Source organism: Rhodamnia argentea, chromosome 8 (genome assembly GCF_020921035.1).
Source record: "Rhodamnia argentea isolate NSW1041297 chromosome 8, ASM2092103v1, whole genome shotgun sequence".
In the NCBI taxonomy this organism is placed as follows: Eukaryota; Viridiplantae; Streptophyta; class Magnoliopsida; order Myrtales; family Myrtaceae; genus Rhodamnia; species Rhodamnia argentea.
Window position 1 is genome coordinate 23,745,781 of NC_063157.1, and position 15,693 is coordinate 23,761,473.

At 39.5% G+C, this 15,693-nt stretch overlaps 2 protein-coding genes across 4 annotated transcripts; both read left to right on the forward strand.

Annotated features, from left to right (window-relative positions):
- The first annotated feature begins 1,959 nt into the window (after window positions 1-1,959).
- Window positions 1,960-7,691, forward strand: LOC115735321 (histone deacetylase 9). 3 transcript variants are annotated; one of them, XM_030666518.2, is made up of 14 exons: window positions 1,960-2,193; window positions 2,624-2,736; window positions 2,827-2,944; window positions 3,510-3,584; window positions 3,664-3,883; window positions 4,458-4,521; window positions 4,838-4,930; window positions 5,024-5,132; window positions 5,290-5,339; window positions 5,538-5,628; window positions 5,938-6,014; window positions 6,128-6,226; window positions 7,203-7,269; window positions 7,406-7,691. In XM_030666518.2, the coding sequence occupies exons 1-14, from the start codon at window positions 2,157-2,159 to the stop codon at window positions 7,489-7,491; spliced, it is 1,299 nt and encodes a 432-aa protein (XP_030522378.1). In that variant the 5' UTR covers window positions 1,960-2,156; the 3' UTR covers window positions 7,492-7,691. The 3 variants fall into 3 exon arrangements, with proteins under 3 accessions (XP_030522378.1, XP_048140110.1, XP_048140109.1); XM_048284152.1 differs by lacking the exon at window positions 1,960-2,193 and adding an exon at window positions 2,207-2,528; XM_048284153.1 differs by lacking the exons at window positions 2,624-2,736; window positions 2,827-2,944.
- Window positions 7,692-8,847: 1,156 nt separating this feature from the next.
- Window positions 8,848-15,631, forward strand: LOC115735318 (alkaline/neutral invertase E, chloroplastic-like). The gene is made up of 6 exons (XM_048283832.1): window positions 8,848-9,287; window positions 9,792-10,537; window positions 10,841-11,218; window positions 13,569-14,062; window positions 14,159-14,207; window positions 14,872-15,631. The coding sequence occupies exons 2-6, from the start codon at window positions 9,839-9,841 to the stop codon at window positions 15,196-15,198; spliced, it is 1,947 nt and encodes a 648-aa protein (XP_048139789.1). The 5' UTR covers window positions 8,848-9,287; window positions 9,792-9,838; the 3' UTR covers window positions 15,199-15,631.
- Window positions 15,632-15,693: the final 62 nt, after the last annotated feature.

Consider the following 15,693-nt stretch of genomic DNA (forward strand, 5'->3'; position numbering starts at 1 on the left):
GTCCTATCGAGGTTTTGGTGTTTTTATTCATGGGTGGGCATATGACATTTGGCTTATGAAAAGGCTACAAGCAAGACAATCTAAGAAGCTTCCAAAGTTACCATATTTATGTAAGAAGAAAACCATAGGAAATAAAGCCTACAAACCTAATCAAAGAGAAGGTGCGGTAGTTTGATGAATGATGATAAGGCCGAAATCTTAGGATAGTAACTTCTAATTCACTAGGGGTTTGAGATCGAGGGTGTGCTTGTTTGTGGTCATAAATTTTTCGCAAATTAGTTTTTCAGACTTTCATGTGTTTAGTATGCTGAAAATGATCACTCAACAAAATATCATTTATGGTCCAAGAAAATATCTAGTTAAAAAAATGAATTCACTATCTTGAAAAACATAAAATAATTTCTGAAAAATTATTTGCCTAAGAGCATTTTCCTTTATCATGAAATTTTCTCCGAAACAAACAAACCTGGAGATGGTATTGCAATTTTTTTTTTCAATGAATCTTACTCGCACTTGATTTTAATTTAAGGAATTGTTTTTTTTAGGGAAGTTCGGGAAATTTTTTTTCGATTTTCTAATGATTGGACAACGGAAAAATCAATTTACGGAGAACCAGTTTAATGGACCGAAAACAACAAATTTAGATTGAGGGAAAACGACTTCCCCTTCTGTCATAAAATAAATCACTTTTCCTAAACTGCTAAATGAAAACTAATGATTTTTCTTGAAAATAATTCCCATAGAAAGAGTTTTCTTTATCGCTTACAAAAGTGAATGAACGAAAAAAATTTACACCGCATACAAAAAATGTTTAGACACAAATTTTTGACAATAATGAGAGTAATTTTCACTGGCGAATTATTTCAAGTGATACGAATTATAATTTTAATTATTGATATTTTGCGAAACAAACGGAGTTTTATCGATCTTTCTTGTTGAATACTTATTGTACACGTCTCTATTAGGTGTCTAGCTACAATCCTGTACTGCATATAGTTATACATTTAGAGTATTTATGACACGTAGGCCAAGCTCATGGTTTGCTCGTAGTTTTATATTTGTCGGTTTAACACATTCCCTTTTTTTTTTGACCTTTTACATTAATTTATCTTTAGGTGCAACATAAATCACAGTCTTCCAAATTAGGTATCACCTACTAAAATTTTCAAATTATTCAATGTAAATACATTATATTATCTTTCAGGCATGAATCATTGATCATTTAATTTTTCCGGTCATTTTTTAAACTAAATTTCATAGTCTTCCTTATGATAAAATTCGCTTTAAAATCTATATTTTACTGGATTGATTTCTTAACTATTTTTCACAATTTCCTATGTTTAAATGATTTCTTTCATAGAGATGTTGCTCTGATATTATCTCGGTCAATGGCAACCTTACAAGTTTTTCAAAATTGCCATATTTATATTTTGGAAAAACACCATAAAAAACCCTAAACTATGCCCACTGACACACTAATCTTAAAATTTTTCTTATGACACCAAAAATCCCAAATTCGTATTCATGTGACACATTTATCCCAAACAATTTTTCATGACACAAAAAATTCCAAATTTATATCAATGTAACACGTTTACCTCAAATTATCTTTTTATGACACAAAAAATCTCAAAATTATAGGCACGTGACACATTTACCTTAAATACATTTGCCCTAAATATTGAGGTAAATGAGTCACACATATACAAGTTTGGGGTTTTTAGTATCACGGAAAAAAGTTTGGGGTAAATGTGTCACGGTGGTATAAATTTGGAGTAAATGTGTCACACAGATAAAATTTTAGGATTTTTTGTGTCACAATAATAAGTCTATGATAAATATGTCACGGAAGGTATAATTTAAGGGTTTTGGTGGCTTTTCCCCTTATATTTTTATATAGCATCCGATGACCCGGCCCACTTAAATTAGACCCGGGCCCGATTTGTCCGTCGTCTACTTTCTCCCTGGCAGTGGCCGAGAAGTCAAGGCAAAGAGGCAAACCACCAACCAGGAGACGAGGGACAAGAAGCAAAAACGAGGAAGAGGAAGCTGTCTGCTCCTCCTTCCGTCGCAGCTCCGTACCTTTACGGCAATGGTGCGGTCTCGTTAGCGATAACACTGTCTTCACCGTTTCGCTCGCAGGACTGAAGCTCAGGATGCGACCCAAGGACAGGATTTCTTACTTCTACGACGGTACTCTCTCTCTCTCTCTCTCTCTCGCGCGCGTGTACGGTTCACTCTAGGACCTTCGTTTTTGTTTCACTTGGACCAGTCGGATTTCTGTGTTCTTCTCCTCTCTCGATTGGCGGAGCGCTTGGCCGCTTCTGGTTGAGGGGGCTCCGAAGCACTGGCTTTACGTTTACTGGGTCTCTGCTCGTGAGCGAATGTCCGGGCTTGCGCATTAGTTTTGGGAGGATAGTGCAGAAAAATGAAAGAGAACAATCGTATGTGGGTCGCAGAGGAAGAGAAGGGGTCGATACCAAAACCCCATTTCTGAGCTGGGTCTAGCTACACTTGGGAGCGAGAGGGTGTGATAGATCCTGGTTTTGGTTTTGTGTACGAATTGCTTCAGTTTGGTTCGGGATTTGTAAGGTCTTGATTAAGTTGAAATTTGGCACTGCAGGAGATGTGGGCAGCGTCTATTTTGGTCCCAATCATCCGATGAAGCCGCACCGGCTCTGCATGACTCACCATCTTGTCCTCTCTTATGAGCTTCACAATAAGATGGAAGTTTATGTCAGTTGCTGAGTTCCCGTTATTGACTTGCGTCTTTTCCTCTTTTCATCTCCCTTGGAATGTGTCTGATTGTTTGCTTGAATGGTCCAGCGGCCGCACAAAGCCTACCCCGTTGAGCTCGCCCAGTTCCATTCCCCTGATTATGTCGAGTTTTTGCACCGGATTACGCCTGACACCCAGCACTTGTTCTCAAATGAATTGGCAAAATGTAAGGTTTTCGCACGAGATGTGCTATTCTATTACCCATTTAAGGTTGCAAGCTGTTCTAATTGATCTTCTCTTTTCGGGGGTGTGGAAGTCTGAGAAGTTTTCACGCATTTCATGATTTGCAGAGCTCAATCTGTCATAAGATGGGGATTCGAGGAGCTTATTTTTGTTGAATTGGGAGATTATCTGCAGTTTCTTTGGGGAACATGAACTTGGTAGTGTCTAGGACATAGAGTTCAAGCGGTATACGTGACACCACCCTCTTTGACTAATTTCAGAAACTTTCTCAGGTCCAGTTTCCCAGTAGTCGAGTGGCATGGTTATTTTCTGCCTTTTTCTGTGTGTCAAAATTATTCTCTAGCCTGGCAACCAGTATTGGATTAGAACTTGTTTGTTCGTTACTTCTTCCAATCCTTTCTTGATTTTTACTGATAATTTTCACCAGTCGTTAGATAGAATGATCATGTATAAATGTATATGGCGCTGCCGTTGCTAATATTTATGTTTCAGTGAGTTTAGCTATTATACACTGACTTGAAGCTGAAACTTTCCTTCTTTCTCATCAGATAATCTTGGAGAAGATTGTCCTGTCTTTGAAAACTTGTTCGAGTTTTGTCAGATTTATGCTGGTGGCACGATAGGTAAGTTTAAGGGTTAGTAGTGTTACCAACTTTGGGGTAGTCTCTTTTAGTTTTATCTAATTGTCGGCATTGCTTGCAGATGCTGCAAGGAGATTAAATAATCAACTCTGTGATATAGCTATTAACTGGGCTGGAGGATTACATCATGCCAAGAAGTGTGAAGCATCTGGATTCTGCTATATAAATGACCTAGTTTTGGGAATATTGGAGCTGCTGAAATATCATGCACGTGTTTTATACATTGACATAGATGTGCATCATGGTGATGGCGTAGAAGAAGCCTTTTACTTCACTGATAGGTAATAGTTTTTTGCATAAATGAGCAGACAGCCCTAGATCTTCTTAGGTATTGGTATGTTGCTAGGTAATGCTAGCATCCATTATCTTTGTCTTTTAATTTACTTCCCGAGGAAAAGATGCGTCCAAGTAAATGTATTATACTAAAGAGGGAAATAAGAGGTGCAATAAAATTCACTGCATGCATACCCTCCTTCAACTCTTCTCCTCTTTCTACCAACATATATCTTCTTTATTATTGCTGCAACCAAGGGCTACAACCTTGTGCTTTGTAGAGGTCTTGGATTTTAATCGGAAAATGAAAGGGAATTTTTTTTTTTTTCGTTTTGCAATATTCCAACCTATGATACCCTTCTCCAGGAACTTGTAAATGGCTGAATATAGATGAACCAGAGGCTCAGAATTATAACATCTAGGATCTTCATTATATATTGATTGAAGTAAACTAAATTAGTTCTACTTGAGGAACTGCTTTTCTCGAAACTGTTAGTTTGGAATAACTAATTGCAGTTGGTTTCCTTGAACTATTCATTTCCCTTTTGAACTCTAATCAGAATGGCAGTGTTTTCATGGCAGGGTAATGACCGTTAGTTTTCACAAATTTGGGGATATGTTTTTTCCTGGAACTGGTGATGTTAAGGTGATTCCACTACTTGGCATTTTTAAGTCCACATTCTCTTTCTATCTTTTGCATTCACTTGAATATACCCTTTTGGAAACTTGTATTGTCTACTTAAGTCTCTTTATTTAACAATTTGCCGAGCCATCCGGTTGAATCAGTCTATGTTTTGTGTAGAATGCAAACTTTTTGTGGTAATTTCATATACTTACTAGTAATTTCATATGCACCGATTAAATAATGCTTTTGCTCATGATTGTTGAAATCTTCCTTTCACCATTCTATTCGTTCATGAGGCTAAAGTCAAGTTTATTCATTGAGATCATTTCAATTGAAGGAAATAGGAGGCAAAGAAGGAAAGTTTTATGCTATTAATGTCCCACTCAAGGATGGAATAGACGATACTAGCTTCACTCGACTTTTCAAGGCTGTAAGTTTTGCCTAGGACCTTGTAAGTTTTCACTTTGTGTTCTTTTTGTTTCCTAACAGCTTGTTGTCTTTTTTCCTTGTATATTTCTCTCAGATCATTGCGAAGGTCGTCGAAACATACCAACCTGGTGCTATTGTACTCCAATGCGGGGCAGATTCACTTGCTGGGGACCGGTTGGGGTGTTTTAATCTCTCTATTGATGGTGGATACCTCGTTGTAGTTTCCTCCATGTCCTACAATATCGGACTTCATATGCTTGCTGATTGATTCTTTTTTGGAGCTAATTTTGTTGTGATTGATTTTCTAAAGACAAGTCAGATGGAAACTATGTAATTATTGTGTCATTTATGTTTGTACAGGACATTCTGAGTGTGTTAGGTTTGTCAAGAAATTCAATTTGCCCTTGTTGGTATCCTCTCTCTCTCTCTCTCACACACACACACACACACAAATGCAACCACGCGTGCTCATGTGTTTCATGAAGCGCACACACTTAAGATAACCCCCCAACAATCAACCCCCACGTCCATTAATGACTAAATGAATACTCGTGTATAATTAACTTTGCATATGTGGCTCTGGCACATGAAGATTGTTTACTGTTCAGGTTACTGGTGGTGGAGGATACACAAAAGAGAATGTTGCTCGATGTTGGGCGGTTGAAACCGGAGTTCTCTTAGATACAGAGCTTCCAAATGGTATGCTCTAATGTCAACGTCCAGTGGAACATACTATATCTGTTGATTTACATTTTGTGTTGATTTGACATAACCTGAGTGTTGGAAGGTGTCATTCAGAGACAGGTGATTGTTTTGTTATGCGCATTGTACATCAATTCATCAACCTTTTTCATTTTCTTCATCTGTCTTCTGTTTTTTGAAGGGTTGGGGATTCAAGGAAGAACTTGTGTTGTACCAACTTATTTACTATCTAGATATGCCAGTTTTATACCAAGCTTCTCATGCCCAAACATATGATACTGATTAAAGGTGCCTTCTTTTTGGCAGAGATTCCTGAAAACGAGTATATCAAGTACTTTGCTCCTGATTATTCGTTGAAGATTCCTCGTGGAAATATAATACTCGTAATTACTTTCCTTGTTCATTTATTTTCTTTTAACCATGTGTGATTAAAGCTAAGGTTGATGTGCCAAAAACTTATCAAATCTTCATGTTGATTTCTTGGTAAATTGAACAGGAGAATCTAAATAGCAAGTCCTATCTTAGTGCAATCAAAATGCAAGTGTTCGAAAACCTTCGTAATATCCAACATGCCCCGAGTGTACAAATGCAGGAGGTTCGTATCCCACACTCGGCAACATCGAAGAATCTTTTCTTTATTAGAGTGCTGCATGCTTAAGAACAGATGAACCCTGTTGTTTCTGGGCTGTAGCGGTTGCACAGTTATCAACCAAGTTTTCTTGTTACATGGATGTAAATGATCTTTTGATCAAATTGCTCATAGTAAGCAGTCTCAGATAGAATTGCTGAGGGATCTTTCATTGAGATTGGCTGAAAAGAATCATCAGAGATTTTTTAAATCTATAGTTTCACTCCTGGCTTCTACCATGCAAGTATGGTTTTGTTGTTAAAATGATGACTGCTCCAGTTGTTAGTGATTAACACATGGCAGAGGTTGCAACTATGACTTCTCTTGTTCAAAGAGTTAGTTGTTAGTAGGTGGTGTTTATAGATTTTCATGAAGAATGATGAGTAATTAATCTAGAGAAGAATTTGATGATTGTTTGGCTGTTTTGTAAAGGAGTGAGAACCATGCCCTCTAATTTGTGAAAAGCTCTGGATGTCACTGTAATTCTAGCTCACCGGAATGATAGAGGTTATGTTGAGTTTGCTTGTGCAGTGAAGGATATGAGCTCCATCTTTTACTGATGGATGGCAATACAAAGTCAAGCTTGCAAACGATCTTTTGACTAGACCCCTTGATGAGTCTAAGGACCATCGTCTATGTTTGCCAATGATGAAGGAGAGCTATCGTGAACTAGAGTCATAGAGTTGTATCCGAGCTATTGCTTGACTATATAGCACATGATTAGTGATTTGCTGGAGTTTCCTAATTTCTTAATATTCGATATCAGTCCGATCATGATGTCGTACCCATAAGTTTAATTTCAGGTCTTGAAGTCTTGTTAATATTCTCTCAAGCTTAGGATGATAATGTGAAGATAGCATATTGATTAGAAGCAGCAGTCTACTATATAGCTACAGACTAATACATTTACCTTTTAACTATTTCTTTTCTTTTCTTGGCCCAGGTTCCACCTGATTTCTATATTCCCGATTTTGATGAAGACGAGCAAAATCCCGATGAACGAATGGACCGTAAGTGAATTCATCCAAAGGACCCTCTGCTTTCCTACCTTGCACGCGTATTCTCTTTCCCTGCCATTCCATGTTTTGAAATCATTATATCGTGTTCTTTCCCTTCTAATCGCCAAATAAACTTCTGTCTCCACAGAGCATACCCAGGACAAGCAAATCCAACGAGATGATGAATATTATGATGGCGACAATGATAATGACCAAAACATGGATGATGCATGATGCCGGGCTAAGCAGTATGTGATTCTTTTTGAAAGATGTTTGAATTGTTGATCGCAAATTACCATAGTCAACTCTCAAGTAGGAGGTGTAAATAGACTTGCTCCGAAATCATGAAGCAGATATTAGTTCCATGTTTTGGGAATCCCGACTCATTATCTGACGGATATAGGATTAATACATGTGCTCAGTGTTCAAAGCGATTTCAACTCTGTTCACCGTGCTAACGCTTTGCCTTTGCGGATGTGATTTGATTATTTTTACAAAATTTTCGGTGATCCAAATAACGGACTAGGTAATTCGTGATTGGTTAATTTCAATGTGATTGTAGCTTTTCGAATGTTTTAGCAGTCTGGTATTGGTAACTTTCATTATTGTGCTAGTTAAATTTCTGAAAGTCCTAGTTAATGTGATGGTTTTGGAGAATCCCCCTTATTTCAAATCTCTATCTTTCGGTGAGTCTGAGGATCTGAGCTCGGTGAAAGAAACGGGCAGATCATCTGCTAATCAGATGTCATTTTCACTACATTCGTGTAATTTTCATTGCGATCCCTTTTCTTCTCATGGATTCTAGAGGTTTTTACCGAGAATGAATGAGAAATTCGAAGCAAGAAAATTATTGGAATTAGGGTTTTCGGGGGACAAATCCCACATCCGACGCACTTGCGAAATGCTTGATCAACTGTATTTTTGTTAGTAATGTCCAGAGAGTTCTAATGCCATCATGCGAAGACCTGACTCCATTGCAACTACCATGTCTTTAACATAGTTCAAAGTCATGTCGACAAATCTAATTTTACTCCGGCGGTCTAGAGATGATTTAGCTTTGGTTTGTTGATTTTTGCTTATTTCAATTTGCTCCCGAGCTCCCCAAAGATTAGATCGACAAAAGTTTAATCGCGTTTTGCGGTCGCTCAAGGGAACTTGAGTGCGCTTTTAGCAATTTGGGAGGGCAAAATAAAAAATACGTCCTCTCACGGTACGAACTGAAATTTGAAATTAAAAGTAGTTGGCATCACAAGATGAAAAACTCTTTAGAAGAGTTGCTTTGAGCTTGTCTAAGCTGTTCATCCCCTTCGAACGATTTAGAAATTATCATGTGCGGCGCACAATTCAATTCCCAAAGATTGAGATGATCTCCAATTTGCCAAATTGGAGCAAATTGAGATGGATTAATGGAGTAAAAGGCCAAACTGAGCCAAATAAAAATTGGTGGGCCAAAAGTGAGACAATCCCGAATTTACAAGGACCAAAAGGTAATTCTCCCAAATTTATGAAGAAGGTTGACTAGTCGAGACTCGAAAGATGTACTTTGATGATTTGAGCCAACGTAGACTACTAGACTCAACTCCAAGCGTTAGGCCCAGAAAAAAAAAAAATAACAAAAAAGGAGAGGGAATCTGGAAATTCGACGAATCGCAGTTCGGTTCGACGTTCCGACCGGAGCGCGAGAAAAACCAAACGCTCGGTGAGAAAATCCAGCCTCCCAGTGCTCGTCCCGAAAACTTTCCCGAGAAAATTGCTCTGTCGCGGTCATCTCAAGCAAACTGGAACGGGAACAGGTCAGTTGCGGAATTTCTGTACTTCATTTGCGGTACTTTGGCGTTTTGTCGTTCATCAGTAGTCAACTCTGCTATGTGTGGCGTGTGAATTGGATGTGCAACGGATCGGATCGTGATCGATAAGACCTATCTAATTGTTGCTCTGAACGTCGAGGAAGCGAAGCCAAGCACCGGCGTCGGATTAGCTGGTTCGGCGACATACCTTTTGACGTAGGAAAGAATCTCGTCAAGTTATCTGTACCGCTTAGTCTGGTTTAGTTGGATTCGAGTTTTCATCAGTATTGGAGCTGAAAAGTATTAACCTTTTTGGCATTTTCATACTTAGTTTTCAGTGAGCCTGGTTTGTTATCAGTTAATTCTTAGTAGAACTGGTTTGTTTCATTGGTGAAGATGATGAAGCTGATACTGATTTCTGGCTATTGAAACTGCTGTCTTTCCCATTTCTTCTCATCGACATTTCCTAATTATCATAAGTGAATAGGCCCAGATAACACACATTTGATACTTGTTAATCTTACTTAGTAGGGAATATTTATATTTTCAAACGTAGATTACAAAGACCGCGAGAAATATGGTGTACTGGAAAACTGCAAGCTTTCTTTATATGGTTCTTAACAAGTGCCGTGGGGATACTTTTTGAGAAAACCATAAACACATATGTGCGAGCTGTGCGCACTCATGCTTGTGTGTCTGTGTACACAGCTATATACATCTTGTGATGATTCACGCATATATGAACAGGCACCCGACAACACGATTGAGGAGTTTAACAAGACTTTCTTTACATCATGGCAATGGCCTCTGCGGAAGGATGTCTACATACTTTATCTGGTGTACCGCACAGCCTTCATTATCGCCTCTCCTTTTTTAACTATGTCAGCCCAGTGCTTTCTTTTTCATGTGGTGCAAATTATGGTAAGAGAAGAGACCCAAAGCAGATGAGTTGGCATGGGATTTCGAAACTATTAAAGCATCAAGCTAGGGTACATTCAATTCCCACTGTTGGTTGTATTCCCCGGGGATCTTCCAAACTTATCAGGTCTCATTCTTTGATTTGCAAATGCCAACGGACAGAAAGTAATAGTGGCTTGTCAGTTGAATCTGGAACAAAACCTGAGTTTTCTCATAATGGCACGAATGGGCGGCTGACTGTTGAAGAATCCGAGGCAGTACGAAGGTTAAACAATGGAAATGAAGATTTAGCATCGAATGGAATGCATATGCAATCAGAAGCAACTAGAGAGAAGGTGCAAATGGGTAGCTCAAAATCAATGGAGGATGAAGCATGGGATTTGTTGCGGGATTCCATTGCTTATTACTGCAACAATCCCATTGGTACTATTGCTGCAAACGACCCAAGCTGTCCAAGCATTCTTAACTATGATCAAGTTTTTATTCGTGATTTTGTCCCTTCTGGGATAGCTTTCCTTTTGAAGGGAGAGTTCGATATCGTAAGGAATTTCATCCTTCACACTCTTCAGTTGCAGGTACCAAATTCTCTTTGTTACGTTCCCTTTGGCTGTGGCAGCTCTTGAATTTACTGTTTTCAGTAAGTTTTGCTAATCTAGTAGAGATCTAATGGTCTGTCTTGATCTTTCACCTGATTTACATGTTGTTATGAACTTAATGATGTAATTACTGCTCAAACTTACAGATTTGACGGAGTAGAATGATTCAATTACGTTGATAAGATCCCTTGGCAGTTAGATAGTTTGCAGGCTTTGCTCTTCATCATTGCCCTGCTACTTGGAATTAAAGTGCTACACCTTACCATGTCATTTCATGAACAGAGCTGGGAGAAAACCATGGACAGTTATAGCCCTGGCCAAGGTTTGATGCCTGCCAGCTTTAAGGTTCGTACTGTTCCACTTGAGGGTGATGATTCTGCAACTGAAGAGATATTAGATCCAGACTTTGGTGAAGCAGCAATTGGCCGTGTGGCACCAGTTGATTCTGGGCTCTGGTGGATTATATTGTTACGGGCATATGGAAAGTGCTCTGGTGATCTTTCAGTTCAAGAGAGAGTCGATGTCCAAACTGGGATCAAAATGATCTTAAAGTTATGTCTGGCTGATGGTTTTGATATGTTCCCGACATTGCTGGTTACTGATGGTTCTTGCATGATTGATCGTCGCATGGGAATTCATGGCCATCCTCTGGAGATTCAGGTACATTTTCTTGAAGCTGTTACAGTATTGTTGTCAACCATGTTCTGTGTCACTTAATGCTCATAATAGTTCAGCTTTTGCACCATATCCTGCGCAAGGGAACCCCACCAGGTTCAGTTATAGGCATTTTGGTATCAAACTTGGGGCTGTGCATATAACAAAAAAGAAAGTTGAATGTAAGACTATATGGTTTAATGCAATCGCAGAACCATTTGCTTTTTGGCAGAAGTTTTCTTGTGAAGTAACTAGTGGTAATTTGTGGCGTGTCACTTATCCACCTAAATGCCTTCTCTGAACTTTTGTAGCATTTTCCTTCAGGATTGTCAATTGGTATATTGCCTTCACTGATGTGAATCATCTTTAGAATGCATCTGGTTTTAAGTATTGAGGTTTTAGCCATGAAGAAGCTTCTGCCTTGGGGTTGTAGTTGATAAGGAGTTCCATTATGAAAAATCATGCTGGAGCATGATCTGCTCCAGGCTTTTGTAATGCAGATGGAATTGAGGTAGGAATTTTCATTAGTATGAACTTTCAGTTAGAGCTGAAAATTTTTCTTGGGAACGCCTCATTCCCTGTTAAGAAATGTGCTGGACATACATTTTGGATATTTTCCTAAAACCATTAGCTTTTTGGGGAAATGGTGATACATCATGGTATCGGAATAGTCGTCAAGAGTTTGAATCATAGGACATCTTATAGAGATAAAGTCAGTTTTTCTTATGTCGTTTTAGTTTCCTATTATCTTGTTATTGTGGTTTTGTCTAGATATATTCCACTACTAAGGTTGGGGAAATTTTCAAATAAGGGTTTGAAAGGCCCTCATTTTATCAAATAAATGCCTGAAGTGCCCTCATTGTTTCAAAAAAGGGCTTGACCGAAGGACATTTTTGTCATTTATTTTTTTCATTTTTCTCATTTTCTATTTTTCTTTCTTTTCTTTATTTTTTTCTCTTTCTTTTTCCTCTCCCCTCTCTAGCCATCGCCGGCCTCGGGCGAGGGTGAGCCGACGTCAGGCGATCGTCACGAGATCCGGCAAGGGTAGCCCTCGTGTGGTCTCGCCAGCCTAGGCGACGGTGAGGATTGCCCTCGCACGGGTCGGCGTCGGTCGCCTAGCAGAAACAAGTAATCAACAACCCCATTAATGGCATTCGAACAATCACCAGGCGCAGCGGCTCAAAACAAGCCCGAAAACAATTGCCCGAATTGTTCACGTAAATTACGATCAGACAAACGTTGAAGAACCAAAGAAAATCGAAATGAAGACCTTAATTGCTACCAAACACATTGCAAGACAGGAAAAAAGAACACCGGGAACGCAACCTTGGGCACAGAGAAAGATCAAACCGGAGAGGCACGGGGGAGGGCCGGGCTCCTCCAAACGAGTTCGCTTATCGATTTCTTCTGACCCAAGGGGAGGGCGACTCTTGCCGGATCCGGCGAGGGTTGACCTCGCCGGCATCGGACAAGGGTCGCCCTTGCCCGGGCTGGGTGAGCGACCCTCACTCGATGCCGACGACCTCCGCCGGTGGCCCGGCAATGGCCGGAGGAGGGGGAGAGGGAAAATAAAGAGAAAAAGAAAAAGAAAAAAGTTCAAAAAAAGTGAATGGCGAAAATGCCCTTCGGCCGGATCCTTCTTTAAAACAATGAGAGCACTCAGGCCCTTATTTGAAACAATGTCCACTTAAAGCTCTTATTTGGAATTTTCCCTTAGCTTGGACATAAGGGAAGCATTGAAGAAATATGCTGAAATATTTGGCCAAAAGCAACACATATGCTAGGTATACATTGTGCACTGTTTTTGTTGAAGTATTATCCCACATTACTTGACAATGGGTCCTAATTGCTCTTTATATTCACATGGTCTCTCTCTCCACCTATCAACTTAATCTTTTGGATTGGACTTTTTAACATGGTCGCAGAGCTAGTGTTATTCCTTTCGTGAATGTGCATGATCAAAATTCCGCGTGAATATATGTAGTCAAAATTCCACCCACGTGCTGCTCATAATTCAGCTTGCACGTGAGTGGGAGTGTTGAAGTATTATCCCACATTGCTTGATAATAGATTCTAAGTGCTCTTTATATTCATGTGGTCTCTCTCACCTATCAGCTTAAGCTTTTGGGTTGAACTTTCTAATAGTTTCCTAATAAGTTCTAAGGAAATATGGATTTCTAACACTCTTATTCAAAGTTACATTGAAATGATCCTTGTCTGAAACTGTTTCGTGTTTCAGTCCTAGAGAAGTCATCCTTGGTTCAAGATATTTGTATCTAGAGTGATGATCCTGTTACAGCTTTGCTTTGGGTATTTATTGATGGAAATTTGTAACCTGTAGTTGCTTTTTTTGCAGTCACTGTTTTATTCAGCATTGCTCTGTGCGCGCGAGATGCTTACCCCTGAGGATGCATCAGCTGACCTTCTTCGAGCACTTAACAATCGACTGATCGCACTATCTTTTCATATCAGAGAATATTACTGGATTGATATGAGAAAGTTAAACGAGATCTACCGCTATACTACAGAGGAATATTCCTATGATGCAGTTAACAAGTTCAATATATATCCAGATCAGATTCCCCCGTGGCTGGTGAATTGGATGCCCAATAGGGGTGGTTATTTAATAGGAAACCTCCAGCCAGCTCACATGGATTTTCGTTTCTTCTCACTTGGGAACTTATGGTCTATTGTAAGCAGTCTTGCTACAGTGGATCAGTCCCACGCAATACTAGATCTTATTGAAGCAAAATGGGCAGATCTTGTGGCTGAAATGCCTTTTAAAATATGTTATCCAGCTCTTGAAGGCCAGGAATGGCGAATTGTCACAGGCAGTGATCCCAAGAATACGTAAGCTTTATTCTTGATGCTGGTGGTATTTTTGCAATGATGTTTTCAGCTTTTTACTCCACTCTAATTTTTCTTACTTAATTATGTCCTGGGCAGTCCATGGTCCTATCACAATGGGGGTTCCTGGCCAACTTTGTTGTGGCAGGTTAGTGTTTTGTCTCCAAATCTTGGTGATTGTCTGGTACAATCAGTATACCAAATCTCGATGTCCATGTTTGAATGATGGATAGCATATGTTCCTTTTATTAACTCCTGATCTTTAATTGCTAAGCAGAACCCCCTCTATTATACTTTCTACTTCATCCAAAAAATGGCTTCCATAAGCAACATCATGTTTTCTTTCCACACAAACATTTCAAGGAGATGACAGATAATGGCTTTGCATTGATTCTCAAATGCAAATGAATTGGGTCACAAGCGTCGACTATTATAAGTGCCCTATGAGCGGAAATCAGTTTATGGAAAGAGTACAACAGATGTAGCTGAATGTATTAGGGCAAAAAACTAAAAGTGCTTATCATCCCAAGCTTGCCTCTCCTTTATGACCGACTCCACTCTTTGGCATGAAAGACGTGCTCTTTCATAAGCTAGAATTTATACGATTCAGCCCATTTCCATTTTTGGTCTTTGATGTAGTGCCCATTCCTTATCAACTACTTGAAACATGTGTAACCCTTTTAAAAGCACCACAACATGACTGTTCTTTGAAATATTTGCATGGCACTGCTGTATTTTCTGCAATTAAAAATTGGCTGCAAGGGAAAACATGAAGTGTATACCATGACCGATTGATTTTGAGTTTTCTACAGCTCACTGTGGCCTGCATAAAGATGAACAGACCAGAGATTGCTGAAAATGCCGTAAGGATTGCTGAGCGATGCATATCCAATGACAGGTGGCCTGAATATTATGACACCAAGCGCGCTAGATTTATTGGAAAACAGGCTCGCCTCTTTCAAACGTGGTCAATTGCGGGGTATCTTGTGTCAAAGCTTCTCCTTTCTAACCCATCTGCGGTGAGGATTCTGGTGAATGAAGAGGATGTTGACCTCGTGAATGCCTTCTCGTGTATGATCAGCTCGAATCCAAGACGAAAACGTGGTCGAACGGCAGTTGAAAGGAGGTTCATAGTGTGATTTATCCAAGCTAGCTGGACGATAGACGATTGGATGCAGCTCTGTATTATTGCACACTGGATGGAGGAATATTGATAATCCAGACATCAAAATACAACCGCATCATATTGAGCTGGGTGGACACTCACAACGGAATTTTGCATTGTACAGGTTTGTAAAGTAGTTCACCTTCTACCAGGATCAGCACATACAAAATGCATCAATTTGGGCTGGGTGGTATGGGTCACATGAAAAACAGCGTTTTGCATTGTACAGGTTTGTAAAATAGTTTTTCACCTTCTAGCAGGATCTGCAGTTTTCTACACTGTAAGGAACGAAAAAAGCATGTCCGCTTATGCGGCAGCATGTGCTTTCACACAGCTTTAAATCAGGATAAGAATCTTGATGGTCGTTTCTTGCTGCCACTTAAATCAGTTAAGTTGGTTGAGTACGATTTCAAAATCTTCCCGTATTCTCATACTGCCGTAGCTTGCGCAGTTGTTTTTAAACCTCTGT